At 46.4% G+C, this 17,664-nt stretch overlaps 1 protein-coding gene across 4 annotated transcripts in view; it reads right to left on the reverse strand.

The window, feature by feature from the left end:
- The window catches only part of TMEM241 (transmembrane protein 241), a 102,955-nt gene that overhangs the window by 51,162 nt on the left and 34,129 nt on the right, over positions 1–17,664 (reverse strand). For all 4 annotated transcript variants that reach the window (XR_007136667.1, XR_007136668.1, XM_047793917.1 and 1 more), the window contains exons 5-10: positions 15,711–15,788; positions 9,496–9,521; positions 5,739–5,790; positions 4,115–4,163; positions 3,092–3,137; positions 1,157–1,192 (exon numbers count right to left, since the gene is read on the reverse strand). Coding sequence is in view for 2 of the 4 variants with exons in the window: in XM_047793917.1 (XP_047649873.1) it covers positions 1,157–1,192; positions 3,092–3,137; positions 4,115–4,163; positions 5,739–5,790; positions 9,496–9,521; positions 15,711–15,788 (287 nt within the window). In the remaining 2 variants the exon portion in view is untranslated. The remainder of the gene's footprint in view (positions 1–1,156; positions 1,193–3,091; positions 3,138–4,114; positions 4,164–5,738; positions 5,791–9,495; positions 9,522–15,710; positions 15,789–17,664) is intronic.

The following is a 17,664-nucleotide window of genomic DNA, read 5'->3' on the forward strand; positions in this document are numbered from 1 at the left end:
AGATACCCTCTGGCTCCCGGCCCTCAATGCATCCTCTTCTCTTTCCACCCCAGCCAGCATCCTCCACCCCAAGGACCTCATACAACAGGACACATGTGTGTGGACACCTCGGCCTACAAACCCACCCTCCATCCACACCCGTCCCACTTAACAGCCTTTCTTTGGACACCCACTGGGTCTAGGAATGAGTTAGGAAGACAGATCAAGGGAGGCCTTGACATTAAAAGGAACGAAATACCGGCATTTTTAGCAACTTGGATGGACCTAGAAATTATCATGCTAAGTGAAGTCAGTCAGACAATGAGACACCAACATCAAACGCTATCACTGACATGTGGAGTCTGAAAAAAGAACACAATGAACTTCTTTGCAGAACAGATACTGACTCCCAGACTTTGAAAAACTTACGGTTTCCAAAGGAGACAGTTCGGGGGGTGGGGGGATGCGCTGGGGGTGTGGGATGAAAATACTATGAAATTGGATTTTTATGATCATTGTACAACTATAAATGTAATAAATTCATTGAGTAATTAAAAAAAAAAAGCGAGGCCTTGGAATCCACATCGGGAGGGGATTCCAGGGTCCCATCTAGAAGGTAGAGTGTAGGCACTTAGCCTACAGCTCAGTATCCCCTGGGAAGAGGCATAGCCCACGAAGTGTGGGGCTGGACGGAAGCCCTTCTTGCCTGGCCTAAAGGCATGACTACTATTTAGTTTCCTCAATTCTGATCATCTCATCAATTATTCCACTTGCCCCACTGGCAGGCACCCTGGCTCAGATCTCCCCATCAAAATACTATTGGAAAATAAAAATTGGAGTTCCCATTGTGGCTCAGTGGTAACAAACCTGACTAGTATCCATGAGGATTTGGGTTTGATCCTTGGCCTCCATCAGGGGGTTAAGAATCCAGCATTGCCATGAGCTGTGGTGTGGTTTGCAGACGAGGCTCAGATCTGGTGTTGCTGTGGCTGTGATGTAGGCTGGCAGTTGTAGCTCTGATTCAACCCCTGGCCTGGGAACTTCCATATGCTGCAGGTGTGGTCCTAAAAAGCGGAAAAAAAAAAAAAGAAGAAGAAGAAGAAGAAAGAAAGGGAAAAAAATCCATTAGCTCTAGAACAATATGAATTATTCTTTGAAAATGTTAATTATATTTTACCTGAATAGATAGTTTAAGTACTGCTGGTCAATGTCACTAAGGAATAAGAAAAAAAAAAGTTAAATATGTGAAATAATAAATATACATATTTACATACACAGAAGTTATTTTCCTCTATTAATAAATTAAATCTATGAACAAGTTACTACATTTATAAATTATCAATAAATAGTATGAAGAGTACTTTATACTCAAAACCATTGCCTGGCTTGTTTCTTAAAAACATTTCCTAGGTTAATACTATCACATACATTTCTATTTGTGGCCGATTATTTCCTATGTGTACATGTGCCACTTTAAAAGCAGTGTCAGCTCTCTCAGGTCACTGGACTAGCTTCTAGGGCTACCATGTTTGAGAAGTTAAAATACAGACACCCAAATAAATTTGAATTTCAGGTAAAGAATAATGTTTTAGTGTAAGTATATCCCAAATATTGCATGGGACATATTTAAACTAAAAAGAATTATTCACTTCTTATCTGACACTCAAATTTAACTGGGTATCCTGTATTTTATCTAACAACTCTATTGGCTTCTTATTTCAAAAACACTAGTCAGGAATTACCGTTGTGGCTCAGTGGTTAACGAATCTGACTGGGAACCATGAGGTCATGGGTTTGATCCCTGGCCTCACTCAGTGGGTTAAGCACCCAGCGTTGCCATGAACTGTGGTGTAAGTCGCAGACACAGCTCAGATCCCACATTGCTGAGGCTCTGGTGTAGGCCGGCCCGGTGGCTACAGCTCCGACGGGACCCCTAGCCTGGGAATCTCCATATGCCACCAGTGCGGCCCTAGAAAAGACAAAAAGACCAAAAAAAAAAAAAAAAACAACTCATCAAAGAAAAAAATGGTGCTATAGCCCCTGAGAGTATATAAACTTCTCCCAGGAGTCAGTCCCTTCAGATCTTTTCTGTGTGGGCCTCAGGGGGCCCCAAACCTAGAGACCAGCTGACCAACTGAGGACTCTGAACTGGCAGCTCCAGCCCAGTCAAGGCCTGAACTCTTTTTTTTTCATTTATATTTACCAACTCTATCCACAGACTGCTCTGAACAAAGGCCTCATTCTACCCCAGAACAGTGATGGTGGAGACTTCTGGGTCTGAGTTAAGAAGCGGGAGTTGCTGTTGTGGCGCAGCAGAAACAAATCCGACTAGGAACCATGAGGCTGAGGGTTTGATCCCTGGCTTCGCTCAGTGGGCTAAGGATCTGGCGTTGCCGTGAGCTGTGGTATAGGTCACAGACTCGGCATGGATCCCGTGTTGCTGTGGCTGTGGTGTAGGCCAACAGCTGTAGCTCTGACTGGACCCCTAGCCGGGGAACCTCCATATGCCGTGAGTGTGGCCCTAAAAAGCAAAAAAAAAAAAAGAAGAAGAAGCAGTTGGAGGAGTTCCTGCTGTGGCACAGCTGGTTAAGAATTCAACTGCAGCAGCTCAGGTTGCTGCAGAGGCACGGGTTCAATCCTGGACCAGCACAGTGGGTTAAAGGATCTGGTGTTGCCACAGCTGGGGGGTAGGTCGCAGCTGCAGCTCAGATTCAATGCCTGGCCCAGGAACTTCCACATGCTGTGGGGGTGGCCATAAAAAAAGAAAGCAGGGCTGGAGAAACAAGAATAAAGACTTGTGCCTCTGAGCTGAAGGAAGTGAACTTGGGCCCAAAGCAGCCGGTCACATAATTTTTGTCATCTAAATGGCCACCCCTGAAGGAAGAGGAAAGAGACTTCCAGGCTCCTCCCATGTTGCTGGTGGCTGGCCCACTTTGGGTACAGGGGACCCGGCCTAGAATCGCCCAAGAAAAGGCTTCAGAAGCTGGACCTGCCGCCCTCACTGCACCCTGGACTCACGGAGTTGCGCTGATGAAAGAAACCCACAATACCTTGCTTGGGTCTCACCCCTTTCCTTTAACCAAACATCAACTCACCAACTTTAAAAGTTTACCTTAAGGTGGTGGGTTTCTGGGATTTCTGTAGTATCTTATAAGCCCCTGGAAAGGAAGAAGCACAAGTCACTGGCACGTGGCATTCTGCGGAGGGGGCGACCTGTGCCATCTTTTCCCCGTGAGGGTCACCTGAGTGGCCAATGGGGGGGCGATCAACTGCGCTCTGAAGAGTTTCAAGGATGCGCCCTGGATGGATCCACCCCCAACCCCCACCATGCAGTTCACAGGGAGAGGGCTGGGCTGAGAGGGCTCGTGGTCCACAGAAGATACACTTCACAGGAAGTGGGGTTCCTTGATGGTGTGCATGAGAAAGAGAAACATCCAAACCCTGTGTCACAAAGTCAGGGTACAGTTTTCCACCTAAGACTACAGATAGAAAACAGTGAACACAGGATCTGAAATAAAGTAGATCCTTTTATTTCACCTTGTTTAAAAAAATTTTTTTTGGGGGGTGTAATGCTGAAAAAGAGGGTTTTGACACAAACTTCTGGATCTCTTCCCACCACTTTTAGAGAAGGCCAACCAGCCCTGCATGAGGCAGATGTGAGCAAGCAGAGCCAGGGATGAGGAGGGGTTCATTAATGTTTGTCATGAGAAAGGGGAGACACTATGGGAACTGGAAACGTTTCAGGAATACTCCAAAACAGGAAAATCAAACCAGAAAAATGCCCATTTAATTTTAACCTTGACTCCTTAGATTTAATCTTCCTATTGTCCAAGATCACTGAAAACTAGATATATGATAAGATCTAGGAGTTCCCACTGGGGCTCAGCGGTTAACGAACCCAACTAGTATCCCTGAGGATGCATGGATCAGTGGGCCTCGCTCAGTGGGTTAAGGATCCAGTATTGCTGTGGCTGTGGTGTAAGCCAGCAGCTAAAGCTCCAAGTCGACCCCTAGCCTGGGCACCTCCATATGCCTCGGGTAGAATCCCAAAAAGACAAAAAAAAAAAAAAAGAATTGAAACGTATTATTTATAGTAAGCCTTGACTGTTTAAATAAGAATTACTTGAAAACTTACCTACACAGAAAAAGTGAATTACTGCCCAGAAATATCCATCTGGGTCATACTGTAACACAGGATTTAAAAAAAAAAAAAAGGGCTATTAGTACAGATGAAAAGGATCCAGGGTGGTGCTAAGAAACCCTAAGTATCAATGCACAGTGTTAGCCAGGACTCTGGGGCCCTGGGCCAGTCCTTCCTTATTTCTCACCCTGTTGCCTACGACTTCTTCCTAACAGGGCGCTCTGCCTCCAGCACCTCTTTCCCTCCCACCCTGCCCCCCACCCCGTGCTCCCCAGCACTGCATCACTAAAAGGCAGATCTGATGGTGTCACCTATTGCTTAAAATCATCCAACAGCCCCCCAGGAACCTCAGGATGAAATCCAAACTCAGGCACACAAGAATCCTTACAACAAGCCTCTGTCAACCCAACTAGTCCCATCCATTGCCTGCCCCCCACCCAGAAAAAGAAATCTGGCACCTCCCCCAACACAAACACCTCCCCTGGCCACCAACTCAGTCAAGGAGCTCCCCTGCTTCTTCCTTTCCTCGTTTTTTCCATTTATCGCATCTGACACATTCTATTTTACTTACGATCTGTCTGTCTCACCCCACCTTAGATCATCAATTCCAGGAGGGCAGGAATTAGCCTAGGAGTGCGCACATAGTAGGTGCTCAATAAAGCTGAATCGCAGGACACCTGACACTTTCAGGACTCTGTCTGCACCTACCTTCTTCTCCTGGCTCACTCCTTACCCTTCAAGACTTAGGTCCAGGAAGCAGAGCCTGGCTCCAGCCTCAGAAAGGTCTGGGTTACTTTCTAAAATCCCCACTTATTCATTGGCTGGTGACCTTTAGGGCTTCGCTATTCTTTAGCTATGAAATGGAAATAATAACAGCTGCTACCCTTGTGGAATTGTTGTGAGATTAAATAAAATAAGGCACATAAAGCATTGGCACGGAGCCTGGCACACAGCAAGCTCCCTGTAATTGTTAGCTATTCCTGCTCTGAGCCTTCCATTCTTCCCAGACGCCTCCCAGGGTCCCACACCTCCCCGGATGGAGCCCTGGCCTCTCCATGTTATAATTATCTGCTTTCCCTCTGCCCCTCCCCTTCGCTCTGACTAGGCTCCTGCCTGGACAATGGCAATTCCCCTTTGTGTCCCCAGAGCCTGGCTCGGTGCCTGACACTTGATGGGGACTTGATAAATGCTGGGGAAAAAAAGGAAGGAAAAAAAGAGCCCACAATGAGATGACTCCCGGAGATGGGGGTAGGTCTTTAATGCCTAAGAAAGACACACTCAGGATAACAAAGGGAAAATCACGGTGCAGATGGGCCCTTGGGAGGAGAGAAAAAAAATCAGCTTCGCTTCAGTATGTGAGGCTGGGGTAGTTGGGGATAGCAGGTTCTCCAAGCCTATACGGAGGGCAGATTGCCCCCATCAGGACCCCAGAGGCCTGAGCTGAAGGCCACCCTGCCGCAGCCTTGAGACAAGGCAAACACGTGGCCGAAAGCTTGCTTCCCCATGCCTTTGCCGAGGCCAGGCTTATCCGCTTCTCAAAGGAAGGACTCGGAACTTCTGTTCATCCAAGCAGGCTTCAGAGATACTTGGGAGGCAAAGAAAGTCTACCTGAACTTACCTGAGAGTCATTGAAGGGCAGGCACCCTGCGGCGGCCAGGAGGAAGAGGGCGCTGAGGAGAGGAGATAAAACACGCAGCTTAGCTTCTCAACATCAAAGGGGTCCCAGAGAGCTCGGAGGTTGAAATACACAACCCCCTGTTCATCCTGGAAACCCCATTTCCCATGTAGGGATTTTTGTTTTTTCGGTTTTTTTTTTTTTTGCTTTTTAGGGCCACACCCATGACATATGGAGGTTCCCAGGCTAGAGGTCCAATCAGAGCTACAGCTGCTGGCCTACACCACAGCCACAGCAGCACCAGATCCAAGCCGCATCTGTGACCTACACCACAGCTCATGGCAACGCCGGATGCTTAACCCACTGAGCAAGGGCAGGGATCGAACCCGCAACCTCATGGTTCCTAGTTGGATTCATTTCTGCTACACCACGATGAGGAACTCCCCATGTAGCTTTTGATTATGTGCTCTGCTGTCACCGGAGCAGCAGTGCCTTCTTCCCTGGGGTTCAGCTAACCACCTTCCCAGAGACAGGCATTTGCAGGACTGGAGCAAAACCAGAGCTGGCTCACTCGAGAAAAACAGTATATATAAAAGGAGATTTTTTAAACTATAGATCCCCCAAAATACACTCATGGTAAATTGGACAATCAGACAATAAGTTTAGCAATAGGAAAACACCGTGGAAAGCACATTACAATCTTATTGCCTTATCCAAATGATCCCATCATCTCCAATAGTGGGACAGATCATGTACCTCCTGATATGAGGCAATGAGATGCGCACAGCGTCACTCATCTGCTATTCCTGCCAAACATGCGACAACCTCAACGGAATCATGAGGAAACACTCACTGAGACAAATTCAAATTCAGGGACATTCCACAAAACAGCGGGCTTATACTATTCAAAAATCTGAAGGCAATGAAAAGCTGAGGAACAGTTCTTGATTAAAGGATACAAAAGAGACATGACATCTTTGAGAGAAGCAATGACTATAAAAAACCATATTGGGATAATTCAACAAATTTGAACATGGACTCAATATTATGCAACAGAATTGTTTCAGATGTTAATTTTCTAAATGTCATTATCACACTGTGGTTATACAAGAGTTTGTTATTTTTAGGAGATACACTTTGAAGTATTTATGGGGAGCATCATAATCCCTGCAAATTATTCTCAAATGGTTCAGAAACAAATAAGAGTAATAAAAAATAAATATGGTCATATATTTTACGGGATAGATATGTAGTATGTATGTATGGGGAGAGAAAGAAAGTAAATGCAAAAAATCTTATCAATGAATGCATTTTTTTTTTTTAGGGCCACACCTGTGGCATACGGAAGTTTCCAGGCTAGGGGTTTGAATTAGAATTGTGAGAGCTGCGGCCGCCAGCCTACACCACAGCCATAGCAACACAGGATCTGAGCCACCTTTGAAACCTATACCACAGCTCGTGGCAACGCCAGATCCTTAACTCACTGAGCGAGGCCAGGGATCGAACCCCACATCCTCATGGATCCTATTTGGGTTCGTTTCCGCTGAGCCACAACAGAAACTCCCAATGAGTGAATTTAGATATAAGGTATACAGGAGTTCATTGTGATATTCTGGCAACTTTTCTATAGGTTTCAATTTTTTTCCAAAATAAAAATTTCATTAGAAAAAAATCTCTCATACATACCAAAATATTTATGAATGAAAGGCTAAGGTGCCACAGATACAGCACTGGGTGGAGCCTTAGGTTTAAAACTGTTGCACCTGGGTGGTAAGTCTAAGCGCTTCATGATACTATTCTGTCTACTTTTACGTCTGTTTAGAAATTTCCATAATAAAAGGTTTTTATCAAATTCTTGCACAAAAAGGTAACACTGCCAATCACGGCTATTTTCACATTTTCTCATTCATTGGAAAGTTGATTTGGAGCTACTTGGGGCTTAGAAATCAGTGGGGTTTTATACGGCCTATGGGTTTCCTACCCCCAAATACCGTGGCCTCTAGCCTTTCCCCATCATTCTCTCCTTCTAAAAGAAGGCATCGGAAAACATAACACCCAAACGATCACATGCCCTCCCCTCCTCTTTCCATGTTATGACGCAACAACGTACACGGGTTGGGCCTCTTCACTACTGACCATTCCCTTAGGCGGCAAACAGCAAAGGGTCACCAGCATGAACGGAGGCAGTGAAGAGAGCATCTTCACTTTTAGGGCACTTTTTTTTTTTGGCCACATTCACAACATATGGAAGTTCCCGGCCCTAGGAATCAAACCCTGACTGCCACAAAAACGACATCAGCTCCTTAAGCTGATGAGCCACATCGGGAACTCCCTAGGGAACTTTATTATATGACGTCACAACCAATATACATTCCATATACATACTGAATTCTCTACTACTTACACACATAGATGTAGTACACAACAACGTGACATCCATATCCCAAGTCCACTGGCTATTCAATTCTGTCCACAACCCTACCCCCGATAGCCCTCACTGTTGTCATCACACGTAACAGGCTAGCATGGCAGCTGGCCCAAGGCAGGAGGACTGGCAGGAGAAAGCCTGGGAGCTGGGGCTGGGGGCCTTGGGAAGGGCAGGACCACACAGGAGATCCTGAAGCTTAGGAAGGTTCTCCACTCCAGCCCGCCCTACTCCTAGAGCCTCGCCAACAGTCCAGGCACACACACAACGGAGTCTCCCTGGCACCCGATGGCCAGTGGACTCAGAGGCACACGCTGGGGGCATGGAAGGTGGTTGTCAGGGAAGGTTCTGGGGCTGCACAGCAATACAAAGGTCCAAGGTCATAGGTGGGGGACAGGAGAACCCTCAGGGCTTTTGTGTCTGCCTGCAGCAGAAAGAAGGCTTTATAGGATGTAGGATGCTTCCCCAGCCACAGGCAAGGACTGTTAGATTCCTTCAAACAGAGGACCCCCTGAGGCTGAGGGGACACCCAGGTGTGAGACGCGCACCCCCGCCCTTTCCCATCAAACTTGGCTTTGAGCAACACCTGATTACATCAGGCATGAATGGGTTTTAATGCCTCTCTTTAACACCTGCTAATCTTTTAAACAAGAGAATGAGTCCCGACTGTTTTTTTTCTCCTTCAAGTAGCAGCCTGTAATAAAAGCAAAAAAGGAGCTTGGATGAAAGCCCAGGAATATCTGAAACAAAAAGTCCTAAATCCATGTATCAAAGCATCTCTGCTGGTCTTCTATCTACGAGACCAAGCTTCTTCACAGCTATTGCCCAGGAGGTAAGAAGTCAGACAACTAGGCACCCAGGTCAGAACTAGCACAGCAGGGGACAGGGACCCGCCAGAGGGTCCAGCCCTGTTGATGTTTCAGCAAGGGAAAGTGAGGCACAGCAGAGTGGGCTCATGGGCTGGTGCCTTTTCCATCATGGGAAATCTTAAAAACCCCATAAACTGTACATGTTATTTTTTAAACTTTAGGTCATTTTCATTTTTCCCATTTTCATTCTTCATCAGTATTGCACAACACTTAGTGACGTTTTGGGCATCAATGGCTGAAATCTAGTACGGGTTGTTTTCCCCTTAGGAATAAAATATTTCAAAAAAAAAGTAAATTTTAGAATAAGACACAAAATAGGGACATACAAGTGTTTGCAATAAATTCCTCTGTCAACTCTCAAGTGAGAATCATCAACAGATGGTTCATCATCAAAGTTTAAAATTAGGTTAAATCTATTTTAGAGCTTTGTGGAGTTTTTGGGTTTGTTTTTTTTTTTTCAACTTACCTACAGATCTTTGCAGATGAAGTTTTCTGTATGAAAGTAAAGAGACATAATTAGTCTTTAAAAACTCTTTTTTGTTCCCTTTAAAATTAAACAGTTATATCAAGAGGCATATAAATTATGAGTGAGTTCATCGGGGGCTTAACAACTTGCTGCACTTCACTATTTATTGAGGCTTTTTCTGCTTGGACCGAATGAAGGATGACTCAGAGGTTCGGGGCTGAGTCACTTCGGCAAAGTGCTCTGGCTGTGTAGTTTTACCACCCTCACCATTAGAATTATGTTTACCCACAGAAAAACAAAATGATGCCAGGCCTGAGCCTTCAAATACCTGACACACCAGGAAAGTGAAAGCGAGAGAGAGAAATTGATGTACCCTCTGTAGGAAAAGAAATTAAGCTCTTGTTCAATCTCTATTCCAGTCTGTCTCTTTAAATTTTCCTTTCATTAATCCAGCTCTGACTCTGAGCAGTGCTATAAATTCTCTGGTATGATGTGTAAATTAGGAAACAGAAAAAAGGAGAAGGGACATTGGACTCCACCCCTGGAGAGAAGGAAAAAAGGGAAGATTGGGGAAATCTGAACTTAGCATATAAAACTCCCTGAAATGAAGAAATTCTAGTGTAGACTCTACCTTTTTCTTTTTTTTTAAATGGCTGCACCCATGGTATATTAAGTTCCTGTGCCAGGGATTGAATCTGAGTCACAGCTGTGACCAACGTGGCAGCTGCATTGGTCAGATCCTTTAACTCACTGCACCAAGCCAGGGATTGAACTCGAGCCTCCACACAGGAGCAGCTGCAATCAGATTCTTAACCCATGGCACCACGGTGGGAACTCCTGGGCTCTACCTTTTTATTAGTTAAAGAGAATTAGTCCTTGGCACTTGGGAAGAAAGTTCTAGCAGGGAGAAGCATAGATTTTCCTATATGTGATAGGGAAAATGGTCAGGAATGACAATAGATTAATTCTAGATATTACAGAAGGATTATTTTGCTAATTGAGGACAAATTACAATGTTTTTTTTACTCCAGCATGAAGAATAAACATACTTTTTAAAAATGAAGCACTCAGGAGTTCCCGTTGTGGCTCAGAGGTAACAAACCTGACCAGTATCCATGAGGATGTGGTTTCAATACCTGACCTCACTCAGTGGGTTAAGGACCCAGTATTGCCCTGAGCTGTGGTGCAGGTCACAGATGCAGCTCCGATCTGATGTTGCTGTGGCTGTGGTGTAGGCCTGTAGTTTCAGCTCTGATTCAAACCCCTAGTCTGTAAACTTCCATGTGCCACAGGTTTGGCCCTAAAAAGCAAAAAAAAAAAAAAAGAAAGAAAAAAAAGTGAAGAACTCAGAAGGTACCAACTTTCAGTTACAAAGTAAGCAGGAGTTCTCGTTGTAGCTCAGTGGCAACGACTCTGACTAGTATCCATGAGGACGCAGGTTCGATTCCTGACCTCGCTCAGTGGGTTAAAGAATCTAGCGTTGCCACAGTTGCAGCCCAAATTCAATCCCTGGCCCAGGAACTTCCATATGCCAAGGGTACAGCCATAGAATTAAGGAAAAAAAAACCCACTTGCACATACCTGAAATGAATACAATGTTATATGTCAGTTGTATCTCAATTTTTTTTTTAAAGTGTAGCGCTGGCAAGCGAAATGTGTTTTGCTGTGAAGGCTGTCTTAAGTGTCCATGTGTGATGAACAACCCAGATGGCATTGTTTTTTTTGTTTGTTTTTTGTTTGTTTGTTTTTTGTCTTTTTGCCTTTTCTAGGGCCGCACCTGTGGCACATGGAGGTTCCCAGGCTAGGGGTCCAATCGGAGCTGTAGCCACAGGCCTACACCACAGAAACAGCAACGTGGGATCCGAGCCGTGTCTGCGACCTACACCACAGCTCACGGCAATGCCAGATCTTTAACCCACTGAGCAAGGCTAGGGATCAAACCCTCAACCTCATGGTTCCTAGTCGGATTCGTTAACCACTGAGCCACGACGGGAACTCCCCAGATGGCATTGTTTTAATGAACACATGATGTCTGTGTACAAAGCATTGGCTCCCATCTTTAGATCCTTTGTTATCTCTTATGTTTTTGCTCTTCTTGGTGGAACCCACCTCAGCAGAGTCCAAAGGCAAAGCCAACCTTGACTCCACTGCCCCCCAGTGGGGACCCTTATCCCTTCCGTACAGAAAGGATGACACACACAGAGATGACCCGGCTCCCACCTGGAACACTGCACCCAATGTGGGAAAATACGGTACTAGAAGATTCTGAGCTAAACAGAAACAACATCTCCATGGTCTGGAGGAAGAAGAGCAGAAACAGAGAGGACAGGAACAACAGGGCTGCTCCAACTCTTCCCCGGGTAACAAACATTCACCAGCAGCTCTTGGGGGCTGTTAGGGGGTCGCAAACCAATCCAGGGCCTGGAGGAATTCACCCACCCCACAGAGGACAGCACCCTTTTTCTTTTAACCTCCGCTGACTAAAGGAGCCCAGAACTTGAGATACACAGAGCAAAAACAAGCAATAAATTCTTTACTGAGCTCCAGTCGCCCCAGGCTCCAAAACAACCCAGGAGTGCATGTCAGGGATCCTCCTCCCTGGTCCCCAAATCACTGGACATCTCAGCTCTGGAAGGGTCAGTGCAACTCCTCAGAAGTCATAATAGGGAGTTCCCATTGTGGCAAAGAGGAAACGAATCCGACTGGGAACCACGAGGTTGCAGGTTCGATCCCCGACCTCGTTCAGTGGGTTAAGGATCTGGCGTTGCATGAGCTGTGGTGTAGGTCCCAGGCACGTCTCGGATCTGGCGTTGCTGTGGCTGTGGTGTAGGCCGGCGGCTACAGCTCCGATTGGACCTCTAGCCTGGGAACCTCCACATGCCATAGGTGCAGCCCTAAAAAAAAAGAAAAAAAGAAGTCATAATAAATAGCTAACTCACCCTCAGGGCTGCTTACTCTGCTGGGCGCCATCCTAAGTGCTTGACACGTATCAACTCATGTCATTATGGGTTATTGAACAGGCTTGGGTTTTGGGTTGTGTGTGACAGATGGGAATGCTGAGGAATGGAGAAATTAAGGAACTTGCCCAAGGTCACAGAGTTTCAGCCCAAGCCATCGAGTCCAGACCTTAACCCTTTTAGGTCCTATTCTGCCACAGCCTGCCTGCCTGTCCTGCAGAGACACCCACAAACCCTTTCGGGCCACTAGCCTTCGTTTGCTGCTTCCTCTCTGCCTGGAGTAACCTCTCTCCCTGACCACCCAGAAAATTCCTACCCGTTAGTGTGACTGGGCTCAAATCTAGCCCCTGGCCCTTCTAAGCAGACTTACCAGTGGTCAACCCCCAGTCCACCCACAGGCCTGCTCCAGCCCATAGGACATCCTACATGTCAACAGAACATGTTGACACGTCGGCTCCTCCCTTCAACCTGAGTTCTGGGAGGGTGACAGTTGTGTCTCTCCACGGCTGTAGCTGGTGGTCTAGCAAGATATTTGATCTATAGCACTGACTTCGTAAATGCTGAACGGAAGAACAAATGAATAGCAGCATTCTAATGTTAAACTGCGACAAGTATATCTGCAAGGTAGCATGACTGATTCTATAAGTCACACACTATTATCTCATCAAACTGTGTGTGCATGTGAGCATACATATATGTGTGTGTGAACGTACACAAAGAACCAGTTATGGGGGGTGACAGTGAACTACAGCTCCAGAGAGAGCTTATTCTTTTAATCTGGGAACAAGGTTATGAGCAGGTCAAGGCCATTCTAGGGAAATGGGACACACAACGGACACAAGAGCCCTCGTCCTGAGTCACAGGTAAAGCCTGAGAGGTGGCATCCGAACATGTTCCTCATGACACCTGGTCATTTAGTCAAGGCTCCAGGCTGAATGATCAGGAATGTAATTGTATGAAGAATATGTCATGGCAATCTTCAGCACAGAGCCGATTTTAACTCCAAACTACCGGAAATCACCTATAAATCTACAAACAGGGACCACCCAACACATCGTGGAGAAAAAGGAGGCCACACGTAGGGCTTCTGACAAATTGATTGAGGGAAAAACAGGATGTACGGTAGGTAGTATTTCTGTAAATATTCTATACATGTCTGAAAGAACAGAGTTGTTTCTTCTAGGAAGGAAGATCACATTAATGTCTGGAATTTTTTTCCTCCGCTTTTTCTTTTCTTTTTTTTTTTTTTTTGTCTTTTCAGGCCTGCACCCACGGCATATGGAGGTTCCCAGGCTAGGGGTCGAATCGGAGCTACAGCTGCCAGCCTACACCACAGCCACGGCAATGCCAGATTTGAGCCACATCTGTGACCTCCACTACAGCTCACGGCAACGCCAGATCCTTAACCCACTGAGCAAGGCCAGGGATCGAACCTGCAACCTCATGGTTCCTAGTCGGTTTTGTTGCCACTGTACCATGATGGGAATTCCTGCATTTTCTTTTAAAAATTAAAAAAAAAAAACAATTTTTTTAAAATTTTATGGCTGCACCCATGGCATATGGGAGCTCCCAGGCTAGGGACTGAATCTGAGCAGCAGTTGCTACCTACACCACAGTTGCAGTAACACTGGATCCTTTAACACACTACACCGAGCCAGGGATAAAACCCAAGCCTCTGCAATGACCTGAGCTGCTGCATTCGTGCTCTCAACCCATGCACCACAGTGAGAACTCCTCCACTTCACTGTCTACAAGTTATTACATCTTATTACATTCATAAAGGAAAGATTTTTGTAAAAACTAACTAAATCGATCCATAACCCACTCAGTTATTCCCTTATTTGCTCTGACAAGAAATGCTGTTGTTTTGTGCAGGTAATGAAATGGAGTTGAAAAGTCACAATATTTTGGTATTCACCCAGTTCCTTCCAAAGACAAATCCTCTTGGCCTAGAAGTCCGGCACCTGGGCTCTGTTTGATGGGAAAACACTGTAGACCCTGCAGCCCCGTGTCCTATGCTCACCCTCACTATCTGATCCAACTTGGCCATCAGGAAGCAATACCCCTTGGAGGCCATGCCCCTAGAACAGGTGAATCTTCATTTTCAATGCACACACAAAAAAGTATCCATTTTGTGAATAAGAAGACTTCTTTGGGAATGTGAGTGGAACTGAGGTTCAACAGTTCTTGGAACCTCAGTGACTAGTTGTGAATTATTTCAGCTCAGCATTAGTTCTGGGAGTCACAGGAAGGGCACCCCCTCCCCTGCACAACTGTAAGAAGTGTGCTGCCTGAATGGCTGACTAGCCTCTTTCGACCTCAAACGTTCCAACATTTTGATATGAAATACTTTGGGGTTTTTTTGTTTTTTTTGTTTTTTGTTTTTTTTCCTTTTAGGGCCACACCTGCAGCATATGGAAGTTCCCAGGCTAGGGGTTGAATAGGACCTGCAGTTCCGGCCTACACCACAGCCACAGCCACGCCAGATCTGAGCTGCGCCTGCGACCTACACCACAGCTCACAACAATGCTGGGTCCTTAAGCCGCTGAGCAAGGCCAGGGATCAAACCCACGTCCTCACGGATACTGGTAGGGTTCTTAACCCACTGAGCCACAAGAGGAACGCCACAATTTGATTTCTTTTTTTTTTTTTAATACAAAATCATTTGAAATGGGCAGATGTTAGAACAAGGGAACTCTCAAAAGAGGTACCAAACTAAAACTAAAACCACCACCAATAATGTTAAAAATCAGAGCTGATGAGTACGAAGCACCTACTTGTGCCAGAAACGTGTTGGGAGCAACACTTGCCCAACGATTCTTTGAGTGGGTGACATTCCTCTCTCCTTTCACAGATGGAGACACAGGAGGTAAGAGAAGGTCATCCAACTGGTAGAGGGCAGAGGTGGGATTGGAAAGAAGAGAGGATTTCCCGGGATGGGTGAAAGCTCCCAGCACCCTGTGGGAAGTTGGCCCTATGTTTCCCTGTGGCACTGGATCCACCTCGGAACCACAGGTCCTGGCTCGGCGCTGGCCAGCAGTTGAGTTTTGTTCAGACCAACAAGCGTCACCATGTCTGTTAGATGAATTGCAGGGATGTCAAAAGATTCTTAAAGTTAGTGACCACTGTCAGACAGTCCGGACTAGAAACAGATGGCAGGAAAAGGCAGACACTAACTTGGGCCATAAATAAAAAGCACATCTTTGAAATTTCAAGCAAGGGAAGTGAAACTATAGTGCCTTTTGCAACCTCGTTTACCTCTTTCCGAAAACACTTCTGGTGCCCACAGATGATAACTTCGGCTACGTTATGCAAAGTGAGAAACACGGGAATGGCCTGAAAGAAAACACGAGAGTAAGTGTGAAAATATTTTCTTTGATCCCATAATTACATAATTCTTGATTTGGGCTTAAAAATAAAGATCTGTGGGAACTCTTGTCATCCACCCAGATGCTCCTTTCCAGCAAAAACTCTTCCGCATGGATTAGTGCTCTTGTTCACAGCATTATGTTTGGTAGAGTGGATGCAGAGGTTCCCCTCCTGGGTTTTCTCATCACACACATTTATTAAGCACCTACTGTGTGCCAGGCCACCATGCCAGGTGAAGGGGACACATTCTGTGAACAGGTGGGCACATGATAGAGATGCTGCCCCTGAGAAGATGAGAATTCTGACCAAATGCACAGAAAGGCCTAAACAGCCTGGTGTGGGGAGATCAGGCCTTCAGGGAGGAAGTGAGGTCCAGAGTCTAAACGGGAACAGAATGGTGAACTTGAGCGAGCCCAGGAAAAAGAGAGAAGGTGGGAGAGGGCTGGAGGCAGAGGAACACACAAGGCCCAGAGGAGAGAGGGAGCCTGCCTCCTCTGGGAACCGGGGGGAACTGATGGGGTGGAACCCTGAGAGGAGGGGCACAGTGGGGGAGAGGACGGTGTGGCCATAATGGGGAATCAGGACCAGCCCGAGGGCCAGAGGAGACGCTGAAACATTGAAAGCTGACAGCGACATGATTTGATCTGCACAGTTACGGGAACTTGGGCTGCTGGGTAGAGAAGAGACAGTTGCCAAGGGCCAGCAGCGTGATAAACTGAAAAACCGCTCCCCCCGAAATACACCTGTGTCCTAATCCCTGGACCAGTGAGTGCCACCTCACTTGGTAAGAAAGGGCCTTTGCAAATGTGATTAAGTTCCCAGTCTGAGAAGAGGAGCTTACCCTGGATTATCCAGGTGCCTACCCTCGATGCACAAGAGTGTCCTCCTAAGAGAGGGGCAGAGATCTGACACGCACGTCAGAAGAGGCGATGTGACCCCAGGGGCAGAGCCTGGAGGGAAGCAGCCACAAGCCAGGCAGAAACTAGAAGAGCTGGAGGATTCTCCCCTAGAGCCTCTGTCGGGGGAGCGAGGGGCAGCCCTGCTGGCACACGTTGATTTTGGCCCAGTGACACTCACTGCAGACCCCTGGCCTCCAGAACTGCCAGCGGATCACTTTCTGTTGTTTCAAGCCACCCAGGTATGTGGCAATTTGTGACAGCAGCTACAGGAAGCTAAGGCAAGGAATGACAAAACAGGGGCCTGAACTTGGCAGTGAAGGTGAAGGAAAGTGGCCACACCAAGGAAGCGTTTAAGAGACTGAAATGAGGTAAATGTTGGGATAATTGGGATCAACCTGGTACAAAAAGGGGAGGAGGGGGAGATGATGTAAAAAAATTTAACTCTTCAGTGAGTTCTCAAAATACACAAAGTGGGGAGTTCCCATTGTAGCTCAGTGGTCATGAACCTGACTAGTATCCATGAGGATGCAGGTTCGATCCTGGCCCCTTTCAGGGTTAAGGATTTGGCGTTGCCATGAGCTGTGGTGTAGGTCAAAGATGAGGCTCGGATCCCACGTTGCTCTGGCTATAGCTCCAATTAGACCCCTAGCCTGGAAATGTCCATCTGCTGCGGGGATCAGCCCTAAAAAAAAACAAAACAAAAGCAAAAACAAAAACACAGGCTGCTCATTGCTCATTGATTATGCTGGGCTGTCTGCTAAGAACAGCAATCTCTTCTAATTTGATAATCCTGACAAGGTGAAGAGGCGGGATGAAGCAGGGAGGGATTTTGCTCTTGTCTATTGTAGCTCATGATGCTGTTTCCTGGAAAGCAGAAAAAGAGGAAGAATACGCATGGGTTTTGGTATCAGCCTGGGCGTCAGGCTCCAGCTCCGCCATCGGCT

This window comes from Phacochoerus africanus, chromosome 8 (genome assembly GCF_016906955.1).
Source record: "Phacochoerus africanus isolate WHEZ1 chromosome 8, ROS_Pafr_v1, whole genome shotgun sequence".
NCBI lineage: Eukaryota > Metazoa > Chordata > Mammalia > Artiodactyla > Suidae > Phacochoerus > Phacochoerus africanus.